This window comes from Pseudophryne corroboree, chromosome 2 (genome assembly GCF_028390025.1).
Source record: "Pseudophryne corroboree isolate aPseCor3 chromosome 2, aPseCor3.hap2, whole genome shotgun sequence".
In the NCBI taxonomy this organism is placed as follows: Eukaryota; Metazoa; Chordata; class Amphibia; order Anura; family Myobatrachidae; genus Pseudophryne; species Pseudophryne corroboree.
The window spans coordinates 1,013,256,886-1,013,271,782 of record NC_086445.1 but is presented as its reverse complement, the minus strand read 5'-3'; the positions used below and the strand labels follow the sequence as shown (position 1 = coordinate 1,013,271,782).

General features: G+C 43.9%; 1 protein-coding gene across 50 annotated transcripts in view; it reads right to left on the bottom strand.

Moving 5' to 3' along the window:
• LOC135050271 (uncharacterized) overlaps positions 1 to 12,455 on the bottom strand; it is a 466,297-nt gene extending 453,842 nt beyond the window's left edge. For 43 of the 50 annotated variants that reach the window (XM_063956613.1, XM_063956631.1, XM_063956611.1 and 40 more), the window contains exons 1-8: positions 12,203 to 12,455; positions 11,674 to 11,823; positions 8,817 to 8,960; positions 7,772 to 7,918; positions 7,460 to 7,603; positions 5,233 to 5,376; positions 4,180 to 4,326; positions 3,871 to 4,014 (exon numbers count right to left, since the gene is read on the bottom strand). In XM_063956613.1, coding sequence (XP_063812683.1) covers positions 3,871 to 4,014; positions 4,180 to 4,326; positions 5,233 to 5,376; positions 7,460 to 7,603; positions 7,772 to 7,918; positions 8,817 to 8,960; positions 11,674 to 11,823; positions 12,203 to 12,398 — 1,216 coding nt within the window. In that variant the 5' untranslated portion in view covers positions 12,399 to 12,455. The remainder of the gene's footprint in view (positions 1 to 3,870; positions 4,015 to 4,179; positions 4,327 to 5,232; positions 5,377 to 7,459; positions 7,604 to 7,771; positions 7,919 to 8,816; positions 8,961 to 11,673; positions 11,824 to 12,202) is intronic. The other 7 variants (XM_063956627.1, XM_063956651.1, XM_063956636.1 and 4 more) reach the window with 7 other exon arrangements.
• Between the last annotated feature and the right edge of the window lie 2,442 nt (positions 12,456 to 14,897).

Sequence of the window (14,897 nt, the reverse complement as noted above, 5' to 3'; positions counted from 1 at the left end):
AAGTTTGGGAACCACTGGATTACACCATTGTTTCAGTATTTGTCTCAACCGGTTGCACATTATGATAGGACCCTGAAGCCATGAAGATGGGTGGGTGGATAGATAGACATACGAGTGTGTGTAATATTTATATAAAATAGTTTTTTTTATTGCGGTAGTGGATTGTACACGGTAGCCATGTCCTCCATCATGCTAGTCAAAGTACTGGCCATGCCGCTTATGTAGAATACACCTCCTCAGTGCTGTCACACCCCCTACAGTAGCACACATTAGGCCCTTCCTACATTTCAGCTCCAGGTCCATGTGGACCTTAAGCTGGCTCTGGTATAGTATATCTAGCTTTACTGATGGCTCTATGTACCTAGAAGGCTTTATTACTAGCACGCATCATGATTGAAGGCCCCCCATCACTTATTTATTGTATGTTACTACTTAAAGGTATGGGTGTCATGTAGTGTTACAAGATAATGTGCATCACATACTGTATTAATGTCTCTAGATCCAGGTGAAGAGATACAAAGCATTCTCAAAAAATTAGATATGCAGGTTAATTTACTTTGTCCTTCATGCCAAAATTAACACAAGTTCAGATTTATCCCGATTTTTCTTATTGACTATCCTAAACGCGTGACATCTGAGAGCCAATAAGACACCCTTTTTAGAGCCAGGTGAAATCGGTAAATCCAAACCTGCACATCTCTACTAAAAATAGTGAACAAAATCCACTCCCAATCTGTATTTACCCTGATCATAGCTAGCCCTAGCTATAGGCAAGCTAGGCAATTGCCATGGGCATTTGAAATGCCAAAGGGCATTCTTGCCTGCCTAGAGACAGTGGACAGTGCAGACCCGCAGCCTGTTATGTTAGTGATTGCAGTGGGGTCGAAAGCAGGGAGAGCAGTGTGGTCTGGGCAGGGAGAGAACGGGTTCCCTCTTAGACGACAGCTACTGCAGGACAGAACAGTCACCTTCTTCCTCCTGTCTACAGGACCAGGCCAGCTCCCTTTAGCCCACCCTCTTTATCTCACTCTTGTCAATATGACTAGGCCAGTCCCCTTCAGCCCTATGCGGGTCTGCTCTCACTGTCATAGGACCAAGCTCTGCACACTTCTTCCCGTCCTCTATTCCCCTATACCCTGCTCGGGAAAGAAGTAGGCTTCATCCCCCTCCTTACCCTCAGCCAGCCCCCCCGATTCTTCTCTACCCTTCTCTGGTTCAGATGGAGTATCAGGTCCTGCCTACTTTCTCCCCTCAGCTAGTCCCCGCTTCCCTTCTCCCTGATCTGATCCAGTCAGAGGACCAAGCCCCACCCCCTTATTACCCACAGCCAGCCCTGCCCCCCTTCTAACCTGCTCTGTCCTATCCAGAAGATCAGACCACGCCCCATTATTCCCCTCAGCCAGTTCCCTATTTCCTCTAGCAAGAGCTTTACTAGGCTGAAGACAAAGCCCGCCCCCCCCCCTTCTTCCAGACATTCAGTCCTGCCACTGCTTTCCCTCTACTTCCCCCTCAGCCAGCTCCCACTTACACTCCACCTAGTGCTGTCCTGGTCATAGAACCAAGCCCTGCTCCCATCTTCCTTTTCTCGTTTACTCTACCCAGCTCTCTCCCAGGGCCTGACCTCCTCCTATCACTCTACAATATTGCAGTGTTGCCCTTGAAACGCCGGTGTACAGAGAGGACTTCATCATGATAAGTTAATGTTGGAGGTGGCACAAGGATGTGATAAATGTTATTGTGGGGAATATAGTGCAGTCATGTAGTGCGGCATATGGGGGGGTATTTAGTCTAGTGATATAGATCAGTGTATAGGGGGATGTAGTGTAGCGATTTAGGGGTCTGTTTACTAAGCCTTGGGCTGAGATACAGTGGACAGAGAATAAGTCCCAGCCAATCTGCTTCTAACTACCATGTTACAGTCTGATTGAAAAATGGCAGTTAGAAGCCGATTGGCTGGTACTTTATCTCCAGCCAAGGCTTAGTAAATAGACCTTAGTGCAGCATAGACGGCGGATGTAGTGTAAAGATGTACTACAACATATAGGGGCATGTATTGTAGTGATTTAGAGCCTCATACTAGTGTACTGATTGCAGTGTAAAGTGTGTATGTAGTGTAGGGATTTAATGCAGTGTGAAGGGTTAGTGAGGTAGTGCAGCATATAGGGGAGATGTAGTGCAGTTATGTGATGTGTAGTGGGGATGTGGGGAACATGTTGCTGTTGAGAGGGGATAACAGGGAAACACTGTGGGCATTTGGGACACACAAGGGAGGAAGCATCTGGGGAAAGTGCCGCTGTGGATTGCGCACACACACTTATAGCAGCCTGTTAAGTGCCTTACTCTAGCACAGGGATGGGGAACCTTCGGTCCTCCAGATGATGTTGATGTTGAACTACAAATACCAGCATGCCTTGCTACAGTTTTGCCATTTGGCCATGCTAAAACTGTTGCAGGGCATGCTAGGATGTATAGTTCAACAGCTGGAGGGCTGAAGGTTCCCCATCCCTGCTCTAGCGGGTGGGTGGGTGAATATATTTTTGCACCCGAGTCCACCACTCGCTAGACCCATCAGGTCCTGCTTTGGGCTAGCTACCGTGATCAGAACTCCGTTGGGAGCCGGCAGCTTACAAGCCAGGACTCTGAAAGCAGTTAAGTGAGGGCGACGAGTAACTTTAAAAATGGCCACGGGAGGAAGGCTGCTGTGCATGACCAACAGCAGCTCCTCCTCACATGGGCCTTTGCAGAGATAGCAACACTGTCTCCCTGCAGCCATGGTGCCATCCGGCCTCCCAACCCACAAAGAGCACTAGCATTACTAATGTGGAGCATATATGTGAGGGGCACAACCAAGTGGTATTATGTGAATAGCATTAATATGTGGGGCATATGTGCAAGGGGAATGTGTGGCATTATGTGAATAAGGAGCACAAACACTGTGTGGTGTAACGTGTATAATGGGCACTACTGTGTGGTGTAATGAGACTAAGGAGTGATACGGTGTGGTGTAATGTCAACAAGGATTGTTATGGTGTGGTATAATGTCAACAAGGAGCATCACGGTAAGTACTACTGTGAGGTGTAATGTGAATAAGGGACACTGAATAACATACTAGTGTGTGGCGGAATTTTTATTGGGGGTACTGTTGTGTGGCCATGCCTACTCCCAGCAAGAACCGTTTTTGGCCCGTGTTCCTTCAGTGTGCACTGTCCCAATTTCAAATATGGGATCACCAATGCTCTTGCTGGCATAGGGCACTAAAATAAGGATAGCTATGGTTTAAGGGTGATGGATGTTGCTGGCTGCTGTGGTGATCTGTGCTGCTGTGTTATTGGTGCTTTGCTGGGAGAAGGGTGCTGGGTCAGAGGTGGAAATAGCAGCAGTGCTAGGGGACACCAGCCAAAATCTTGCCTAGGGCATCAAATTGGTAAGGGCTGGCTTTGACACGGATGCATAATCTGGATATGTAAAAGTGTGTGTGATTTCATTACTTGCATGTAATTAGAATTGCCTGTGTTGAAGATGTTGTTCAGTGAAGTATAGTTCATGCAGCGTACATGGCCTAGTGCTTACTTATCACAGGGCAATTTAGCTCCTTTTTAGATCATTTGGGTTCAGCTGTGTTAAAATCACAAAGTATAATTTTTTTTTAGTAGCAGTTAATCAAACAGTTGAACAAACTTTGAACATCGGCTGATAACAGGAAATTTCCAATTAAACAATGACATTCTTATATACTGTGACCATGGTTAAGAATAAGGGATACACAAGCAAATCTTACCACTATGGGCATAATTCATGTTTGTGCACCATCAAACCAGTTATAAATAGCACTACATGCTCCCACTCTACCACTGCACTCTATACTCTACCTGTGCTTTTGGGGTAAAAACACCATTTAACCCCAGGAACACTTGAATTAAAGCAGCAGCCTCTGGAATAGCATTCCTTAGCACTTATCCCGGGATAACCGCAATCTTCACGCTCTGTGATGTCCACACTGCATTGCTGTTTATCTGGATGGAGCAGAACACACATCAGGACAATAGGAAATATTACAACTAGAAAAGATTGGACAGATAATCTGTAAGTGTGTAGGGCACTTGTGTGTATCCAGCTTAAGAGGTGTGAGCAGCATATAACTATAATGACTTGTGAGTAATTATACAGCAGCTCCATACCTTGTGACTTGGAGAAGAAACACCAGTTAACCCCGGGAATGCTGGAGTCGAAGCAACAATTCCTCTCCTTACATTCTGCAGCACTTATTGTGGGGTAGCCGCAATCCCTTCTGTTGTACGGTTCCACGTTACATTGTTTGTCATTTCCTGTTGATGCAGTAAGGAAACATCCAGAAGTTACAGCAGCTTAATGTTTCTTTGTAATAAAAAGGGGCAATTTAGCTAGATCACAGGGCAATTTAGGCCCTCATTCCGAGTTGATCGCTTGCTAGCTGCTTTTAGCAGCAGTGCAAACACTAAGCCGCCGCCCTCTGGGAATGGATCTTAGCAGAAGTGTGAATGAAAGGTTAGCAGAGCAGAGCTGAAATTTTTCCATGCAGTTCCTGAGTAGCTGCCGACCTACTCCTAGATTGCGATCACTTCAGTCAGTTTAGTTCCTGTTTTGACGTCACAAAAACGCCCAGCATTCAGCCAGCCACTCCCCCATTTCCCCAGGCACGCCTGCGTTTTTATCTGACACGCCTGCGTTTTTTAGCACACTCCCGGAAAACAGTCATTTACCTCCCAGAAACGCCCCATTCCTGTCAATCACTCACTGATCAACAGAGCGACTGAAAAGTCGCTCGGCCTTGTGTGAAACTACATAGTTTTTTGTGAAAGTACGTCGCGCATGCGCACTGCACCCCATACGCATGTGCAGAAATTCCGATTTTTAGCCTTAACGCTGCACTGCGAACTACTCTGAATGACCCCCTTAGCTCCTTCGGTCAACTGATCATTTGGGTTCTGCTGTGTTAAAATCAAAGTATAGTTTGTATTTTTTATTTTATTTTTTAGGAACAGATAAACCATGTACAACAGCTGATTAAGTGGAAATTTCCACTTAAAACAATGACATTTTCTTATACAGTATACTGTGTGACCATGGCCAAGAATAAGGGATACACAGGAGAAACTCTTAGAGCTATGGGGCTAATTCCTGTTTGTGCACCATCAAATCTGTAACCAATAGCATTACATGATCCCACTCTACCACTGCACTCTATACTCTACCTGTGCTTTTGGGGTAAAAACACCATTTAATCCCTGGAACACTTGAATTAAAGCAGCAGCCTCTGGAATAGCATTCCTTAGCTTTTATCCCGGGAAATCCGCAATCCTCTCGCTCTTTGATGTCAACGCTACATTGCTTTTTGTCTGGATGGAGCGGAGTAAACATCAGGACAATAGGAAATATTACAATGCATGATAAGTTAAGAGCTCTACTGCAAGTACTCTAACCCTTGACAGTGCCAAATATATAATTGCCAACATTGCACATCTCCGCTTCCTCTCTTCTTCAATCTCTATCTCAGGCACTGTACCCTCCTCTGCCTTCAAGCATGCACTTGTCTCCCCTATTCTTAACACCTATCCTTGATCTTACCACTCTCTCCAACTACCAACCAATCTCTCTTTTCCCTTTTGCCTCCAAACTCCTTGTGCATATTGTCTAAAACCACCTCACTGTCTTTCTTTCCTCCCACTCACTGCTTAACCCTTTCCAGTCTGGTTTCTGTCCTATGCACTCCACTGAAACTGCCCTGACAAAAGTTTGCAATGACCTCCTTGCTGCTAAATCTAACGGCCACTACTCTGACTATTCTCCTTGACCTCTCCGCTGCTTTTAACAGTGGACAAACTTCTCCTCCTGCAAATCCTTTACTCCCTCGGTCTGCATGATCCTGCTCTCTCCTTTCTTTCTGACCGTTCCTTCTGTCTCCTCTCATGACTCCACCTCCCCCCTACACACACTTCTACCTGTAGGTGTCCCAAGGTCCTGTTTTTGGGCCTCTCCTCTTCTCTCTACACATCCTCATTAGGGGCCAAATGTACTAAGCTTGAAAAGTGATAAATATCACTGATAAAGCACCAGCCAATCAGCTCCTAACTGTCATTTTTCAAACACAGCCTGTGACATGGCAGTTAGGAGCCAATTGGCTGGTGCTTTATCAGTGATATTTATCACTTTTCAGGCTTAGTACATCTCTCCCTAGGTGAGCTCATTAGCTCTTTTGACTAACTATCATCTCTACAGCTGATGATACTCAAATCTACCTGTCCTCTCCAGACCTCTCCCCTGCTCTCCTCACTCGTATCTCCAACTGTCTCTCTGCTATCTCTTCCTGGATGTCCCAGCACTTTCTTAAACTTAACATGTCTAAGACTGAGCTGATCATCTTCCCTCCCACAATTTCATTATACATTGATGGCACTACTATCTCTTCTAGCCTCCAAGTGCGCAGTCTTGGAGTAATCCTTGATGCCTCCCTCTCCTTCAAACCACACATACAGCACCTCACAAACCTACGGTTTTCATCTCAAAAACCATCAAGGATCAGACCCTCTCTCACCCAGGACGCTACTAAGACCCTCAACCCCTCACTGTCACCTCCAGATTGGACTACTGTAATCTCCTCCTACCTGGCCTCCCTGAAAAATGCCTCTCCACTCCAATCTATCCTCAATGCTGCTGCCCATCGCATCTTCCTCAAATGTACTACATCCACCTACCCTCTTGCAGAACCTCCACTGGCTACCCATCCCATTCAGAATCCAATTCAAGCTTCTCACTCACCTACAAAGCCCTCACCCAAACTTCTATTTCTCACATCTGATCTCATCTCTTTACATCCTCTTTGATCTGTGAATGCATGCTGCCTCATCTGCCAAAATTATTACCTCCTCCCACTCATACCTACAAGATTTTGCACATGTTGTTTCCCATCTCTGGAATTCTTTACCTCTCCCCATCAGACTCTCCACAAAACTTCAAATGGGCTCTAAAGACCCACATCTTCACCAAACCCAATCAACTCTCCTCACAATCCTTTTTTATGCCGACTGTCTACCCCTTCTGTGTCAGCCCTTCACCTTTTAGATTGTAATCTCGCAAGAGAAGGGCCTTCTTTCCTCATGTGCCTTTCCTTTTCTAACTTAGACTCCATACTCCCTTTGATGGCACCTAACCCCTGGTTTTCCATACCTGTCCTATATTGTCTTGAACTGTAAGTGCTGTTATGTTTGCTCATTTCATTATGTACTGTGTAAGGGGCGCTACGGATCTCTTGTGGAGCCATATAATTAAAGGACAATAAAAATCCGGCATCTCGTACTATTTATCAAGTGCAAAATGGACAGTGTGTACCCAGCCTTAAAGCTATAGGCCTAATTCATGTTTTTGCGCCATCAAATTTATAATCAATAGGACTACATTCTTCCACTGCACTCTATACTCTACCTGTGCTTTTGGGGTAAAAGCACCATTTAACCCCGGGAACACTTGAATTAAAGCAGCAGCCTCTGGAATAGCATTCCTTAGCACTTATCCCGGGATAACCGCAATCTTCACGCTCTGTGATTTCCACACTGCATTGCTGTTTATCTGGATGGAGCAGAGCACACGAGAAGGACAATAGGAAATATTACAACTAGAAAAGATTGGACAGATAATCTATAACTGTGTAGGGCACTTCTGTGTGTATCCAGCTTAAGAGGTGTGAGCGTCATATAACTATAATGACTTGTGAGTAATTACACAGCAGCTCCGTACCTTGTGACTTGGAGAAGAAACACCAGTTAACCCCAGGAATGCCGGAGTCGAAGCAACAATTCCTCTTCTTACATTGTGCAGCACTTATTGTGGGGTAGCCACAATCCCTTCTGCTGTACGGTTCCACGTTACATTGTTTGTCATTTCCTGTTGATGCAGTAAGGAAACATCCAGAAGTTACAGCAGCTTAATGTTTCTTTGTAATAAAAAGGGGCAATTTAGCTAGATCACAGGGCAATTTAGGCCCTCATTCCGAGTTGATCGCTTGCTAGCTGCTTTTAGCAGCAGTGCAAACACTAAGCAGCCGCCCTCTGGGAGTGGATCTTAGCAGAAGTGTGAATGAAAGGTTAGCAGAGCAGAGCTGAAATTTTTCCATGCAGTTCCTGAGTAGCTGCCGACCTACTCCTAGAGTGCGATCACTTCAGTCAGTTTAGGTCCTGTTTTGACGTCACAAACACGGCCAGCCACTCCCCCATTTCCCCAGGCACGCCTGCGTTTTTATCTGACACGCCTGCATTTTTTAGCACACTCCCGGAAAACGGTCATTTACCTCCCAGAAACGCCCCATTCCTGTCAGTCAATCACTCACCGATCAACAGAGCGACTGAAAAGAGTCGCTCGGCCTTGTGTGAAACTACATAGTTTTTTGTGAAAGTACGTCGCGCATGCGCACTGCACCCCATACGCATGTGCAGAAATTCCGATTTTTAGCCTTAACGCTGCACTGCGAACAACGGCAGCTAGCGATCAACTCTGAATGACCCCCTTAGCTCCTTCGGTCAACTGATCATTTGGGTTCTGCTGTGTTAAAATCAAAGTATAATTTGTATTTTTTTTTTTTAGGAACAGATAAACCTCGTACAACAGCTGATTAAGTGGAAATTTCCACTTAAACAATGACATTTTCTTATACAGTATACTGTGTGACCATGACCAAGAATAAGGGATACACAGGAGAAACTTTTAGAGCTATGGGGCTAATTCATGTTTGTGCACCATCAAATCTGTAATCAATAGCATTACATGCTCCCACTCTACTCTATACCTTTGCTTTTAGGGTAAAAACACCATTTAATTCCTGGAACACTTGAATTAAAGCAGCAGCCTCTGGAATAGCATTCCTTATCACTTATCCCGGGATAACCGCAATCTTCACGCTCTGTGGTGTCCACACTACATTGCTGTTTATCTGGATGGAGCAGAGCACACATCAGGACAATAGGAAATATTACAATGCATGACAAGAAAGTTGGGAGCTCTACTGCAAATACTCTAAACCTGGACAGTGCCAAACACATAATTGAAAACATTGCAAACATGTCCCAGATACATAGAAAACTCTAATGTTTGATGAATCCCACTTAAATTATATATTTTCACATGTAAATAATTATTTTCCATATATCTTACCACAGAGAATAAGAACACTAAGTATTGCACTCAATATTCAGAAAAAGGAAAGGTTGTGGAGTTGGGATGCAGTGAAGATTCCAGTTGTTGGGATTCCTGCAGTCAGATTGCCGACAGCTGGCAATCCGTTTGTAGGTATAGCAGATGGTTTATGCTTAGGGGGGTTTAGGTGTCACCGGTGGGATTAGGGTTCAGCGCCACTGTGGGAGGTTAGGTTTGAAGCCCTATGGGGTAGAGGTGTGCGGCGGGCACTTTTTATATTTTGGTTCTAATTCTACTTTCGTGTTTTGGCTCTGGATGATTTTTGAAAAAAAATGTAAACACAGCTAAAATCACAGTATGTGGGGGTAATTTTGCTCCTATGGTATTCACCACAATAACATTCATTTCCACTCATTTCCAGTCTATTCTGAATACCTCACAATATTGTTTTTAGGCTTAAAAGTTGCACCGAGGTGGCTGTATGACTAAGCTAAGCGAAACAAGTGTGCGGCACAAACATGGGACGTGCTGGAATTTGCCCAGCTATAATACACGCACAATATTGGTGGCACAGGATAGCGTACCCCTAAACCACACACACACAGCAAAGCCTGTAAAATGTATTTGGATAATAACCCTTTTATTTGGAGCTATTATAATACTAGGTGATTCATCCCACCCTACAGGCACTCTTCACACTGTCATAAGCAGCAGCGTATACCACTGACTGCCTCGTCACTGGAATGACTGATGATACAGGACACTACCACTGGTCTAATGCAGCACAATACCACTTTATACAGCTCCACTGGATATATGGCAGCAGAGGACACCAACACTGACTACACTGGACAGCACAGCACAAGACTCGCGACCCCACTTTCCCGAGGACACGTCATCTCAATACACTCTCCGAGACTGGAGTGAAAATAGCAGTGACGCGCGGCTCCTTATATGGAATCCAAATCCCACAAGAATCTGACAGCGGGATGATGATGTTTTGCCGCTTTCGGGTATCCGAGTCAGGCGGGATAACCCGAGCCTGGCTCGGAACCGAACGCGGAAGGCAAAGTCCGGAAGGGTTCAGTTCTCCGAGAACCGAATACGCTCATCTCTACTATGGGGGGATGGTTAGGATTAAGCTGCGCATAAGGTGACATTAGGTTTAGGCACCATCAATGGGATGTTAGCATCAGACACCAAGATGGATGGATAAAGTTAGGCTGCAGAAAGGGATTGTTAGTATTAGGGTGTAGGGGAGAGAAGGGAACAGTCAGGAATTACACTATCAGGATGCCGGCAATTGTATTCTGACTGCTGGCATCCCATCAGCTGGGATATCATACTGAATACATGGAGTTGGTCAATTTTTTTTTTAAACTAGGGACAAAAGGAAGGAAGAACAATTTCCAGATACTTTCCTTTATAACCGAGATTACCCCCTGGAACTTCACATCAGTTGGCAAGAATGCATGAGTGGGCGGTGGTTGCTCTCTATCTGCCCACCCATTTGTGTGACATCATACAAGAAATAGCATAACTTAGTTATCCTGGGCATACGCTATACCACAGGTTCTCAAACTCGGTCCTCAGGACCCCACACAGTGCGTGTTTTGCAGGTCACCTCACAGAATCACAAGTGAAATAATTAGCTCCACCTGTGGACCTTTTAAAATGTGTCAGTGAGTAATTAATACACCTGTGCATTTGCTGGGAACCTGCAAACCATGCACTGTGTGGGGTCCTGAGGACAGTTTGAGAACCACTGCGCTATACAATTATCTGGCAGGCTATCTATCCAATCTGGATGGTTGGAATGAATATCTGGTAATGTATAGGAGCAAAGGTCAATTAAATTTCAAGTATTATACAATCAAACTGGTTAAACCCAAATTTTAACCAATTTGTTTGAATTACCATTTTTTAGTGTTTGGGAGTAAATGGTTGATTATAATTTGCTCTCATAGATACCAGATTTCCATTCCAACCAGCCAGTGTTGGACAGATGGTCTGCCAGATAATTATATAGTGCATACCCAGCTTTACTGATGGATCTATATACCTGGGAGGCTTTATCACCTATGTACATCATGACTAAAGATTCCAATAAATTATTATATGTTACTATTTAAGTTAGATGCACGCTATAATACTTTGTCCAATCTAGCTGTTTGGAACAAAAATCTGCTAATATCTGTGAGCAAACGACAATCAACTATTTGCTCCTAAAGTCCAGAAAACATACAATAAAAGGTAGTTCAGATAAATTGGCTAAATGAAACTGACTCAACCAATTAATCTGAATGACCATTTTTGTATGTTTTCCAGTGTTTGGGAGCAAATGGTCAAATGACATTTACTCCCATAAAATTACCAGATTTTCATTTCAACTAGAAAAGATTGGACAGATAATCTGTAAGTGTGTAGGGCACTTCTGTGTGTATCCATTTTAAGAGGTGTGAGCATCATAACTATAATGACTTGTGAGTAATTACACAGCAGCTCCATACCTTGTGACTTTGAGAAGAAACACCAGTTAACCCCAGGAATGCTGGAGTCATAGCAACAATTCCTCTTCTTACATTCTGCAGCACTTATTGTGGGGAAGCCACAATCCCTTCTGCTGTACGGTTCCACATTACATTGTTTTTTGTCACTTCCTGTTGATACAGGAAGGAAACATCCAGAAGTTACAGCACCTTAAGGTTTCTTTAATAAAATGGGGCAATTTAGCTAGATCATAGGGCAATTTAGCTCCTTCGGTCAACTGATCATTTGGGTTCTGCTGTGTTAAAGTCAAGTATAATTTTTTTTTTACATTTTTTAAAGGAACAGTCAAACTATGTACAACAGCGGATAACCGGAAATTTCCACTTAAAAAAATGACAATTTCTTATATACTGTGGGACCATGGCCAAGAATAAGGGATACACAAGAGAAACTCTTAGAACTATGGAGCTAATTCATGTTTGTTTCCCATCAAATCTGTAATCAATAGCATTACATGCTCCCACTCTACCACTGCACTCTATACTCTACCTGTGCTTTTGGGGTAAAAACACCATTTAACCCCTGGAACACTTGAATTAAAGCAGCATCCTCTGGAATAGCATTCATCAGCGCTTATCCCGAGATAACCACAATCTTCACGCTCTGTGATGTCCACACTGCATTGTGGTTTACCTGGATGGAGCAGAGCACACAGTACCAGAACATAGGAAATATTACAATGCATGATAAGAAAGCTGGAAGCTCCACTGCAAGGCCTCTAACCCTTCACAGTGCCAAATACACAGGGCCTAATTCAGCTCTGATTGCAGCAGCAAATTTATTAGCTAATGGGAAAAACCATGTGCACTGCAGGTGGGGCAGATGTAACATGTGCAGAGAGAGTTAGATTTGGGTGGGGTGTGTTCAAACTGAAATCTAAATAGCAGTGCAAAAAATAAGCAACCAGTGTTTATCCTACACAGAAACAATAAACCCACCCAAATCTAACTCTCTGCAAATGTTATATCTGCCCCCCTGCAGTGCACATGGTTTTTCCCATTAGCCAGCAAATTTGCTGCATCCAGAAGTTATAGCAGCTTAATGTTTCTTTTATCTGAAGGTTCAGCAACTCAAATTACTTTAGTGAAATACTGTAATAATAACAGTTACAGGGATAAGTCCACATATTGTAGGTAGATTTATTGTTAGTGGTTAAATGCCCAAATTAAACCATAAGGAATAGTTCTCAAATGCTGTCATTGTGGTCCAGGTTTTAAGGATATCCATGTTTGAGCACAGGTGACTTAATTAGTACTTCGGTCAATGTGAATGAACCATCTGGACTCAAGCATGGTTATCCTTAAAACCCGGGTGTCTATTTACTAAAGTTAAATTTTGGAAGATTTCAGACCGATCTTAATCGATGTTGGGCTTCCAGGTTGAAAAAACCCCCACACATTTACTAACATTTAAAAATTTATATAAAAAATCATCTATTCGTAAATATTTGTTTTAACCTTGGAAGCTTAACATCGATTAAGATCGATCTTAAATCAGTCTGGAATCATACAAAATTGAACTTTAGTAAATAGACCCCCGAGTTTAATTTTGACATGATATTGACCAACATCGACCAAAATTGACCAAAATCAACCTTTAGTAAATATACCCCCTGGACTGTAATGAAACTCTGCCCTAAGAGGCTGATTCTGAGTTTAGATGGGGATTCCCTTTCAGCATTACAGCCACCAATGAGGGTCAGTCGGCCATGATTCGGATCCCTGAGGATGTCGCTCTCTTCTGCTCCACTCTGTCAATTGATCCGGTACAGACCCCTGAGTGGCAATCCGTACGCTCGAGGATCCGCCCCTCTCAACCCCCACAGGTTGACCCTCCTTTTCAAACAGCGGGCTCTCCCTCAGCATCGCAAAAGCGGAACCGCTCCTACCCGCCCTCTTCATCTTCCTCACCGGCTTCAAAGACCTGATTATCCCACTATCTGATCTGTAACTTTTGCTTAATGCATGTGATCTATCGGCCCACGGACAGCTGTTTCATCATGCGTGGCCACTGTGGGGGGGGGGGGGGGGGTAGTTGTCCACTGGGTGGATTTCCCCAATAGGAAACTATGCAGTCAGAAGGTGCAATGCCTCTCAGGCCCTGTTTCTTTCTTTCTTTCTTTCTTTCTTTCTTTCTTTCTTTCTTTCTTTCTTTCTTAGTTGCCTTTTGCTCAAGGGGCCTGAACATTGTATTACTCATTTAGGGAGATGGCCCTACATCTCTACCATAGTTTATACTGCTTTACAATAGTTTGGGTTGTCTATTGTTATCATTGTATTGATAAGTTGTGTTTGCATTCCTGTGGTCGCTAAATGTTTTGTTTTGTTTTTATTATTATTATTATTTCTGTATGCCAATATGTGGTTTGTGTCGGAGGGTGGATCCGTTCCTCCCTTGTTACCCCATTTGCACCGCGATGTCTGGTCCCGGACCGATCGGTGAGATTACTGTCTCTACCGCTCGAACAACCGGGAGCGGTGTCTTGTTACCACTATGGTTTCTTGTTCGATTGCTCTATAATGTTATGTCTTTTTGTTCTGATGTTCTTCTTCTGCCCTCTTCTTCTCTTTTATCTCTCTTCCTTCTGGTTCTCTCCCCCCTTCCTGACCTATCTGGATACGCTTGTGCCTGATTCCTACTTAATGCTCTTGGAATCTTCATGAGGTTTGATTCACTATTTCTTTTTGAAACATATATATGGCGCTATTGAAGGTGGTTTCTATTAACGCCCGGGGACTCAACATTCCTGAGAGACGGTCAAGGGCCTTATGAGAACTAAAGGCCGAGAAAGCAGATGTCACCTTTCTGCAAGAAACCCACTTTAAGGAGGGGGCAGCCCCTTCTCTCAGGAATAGGGACTTCCCTACAGGTTATTATTCTAATAATACTGAAGGTAAAACCTTAGGTGTAGCAATAATGTTTGCCAAACACGTTGCCCTCTCTGATGTTATATGCCATCAACTTACTCCCGTCAGGGCTCTGCTTATTAATTGCAATGTGGCCAATAGGGCTCTCACCTTTCTAAACAGCTATGCCCCGAATAAGGTACAACCGGCCTTTTTAGAAAGGGTCCTTACCCTAGCCCAGCCCCATATTAACAGAATTTTGCTCTTTGGTGGGGACTTAAATTGGTCCCTAGAACCTCGTTTAGACTCCTCTAACCCCTCGCCCAGGTACTCTGATA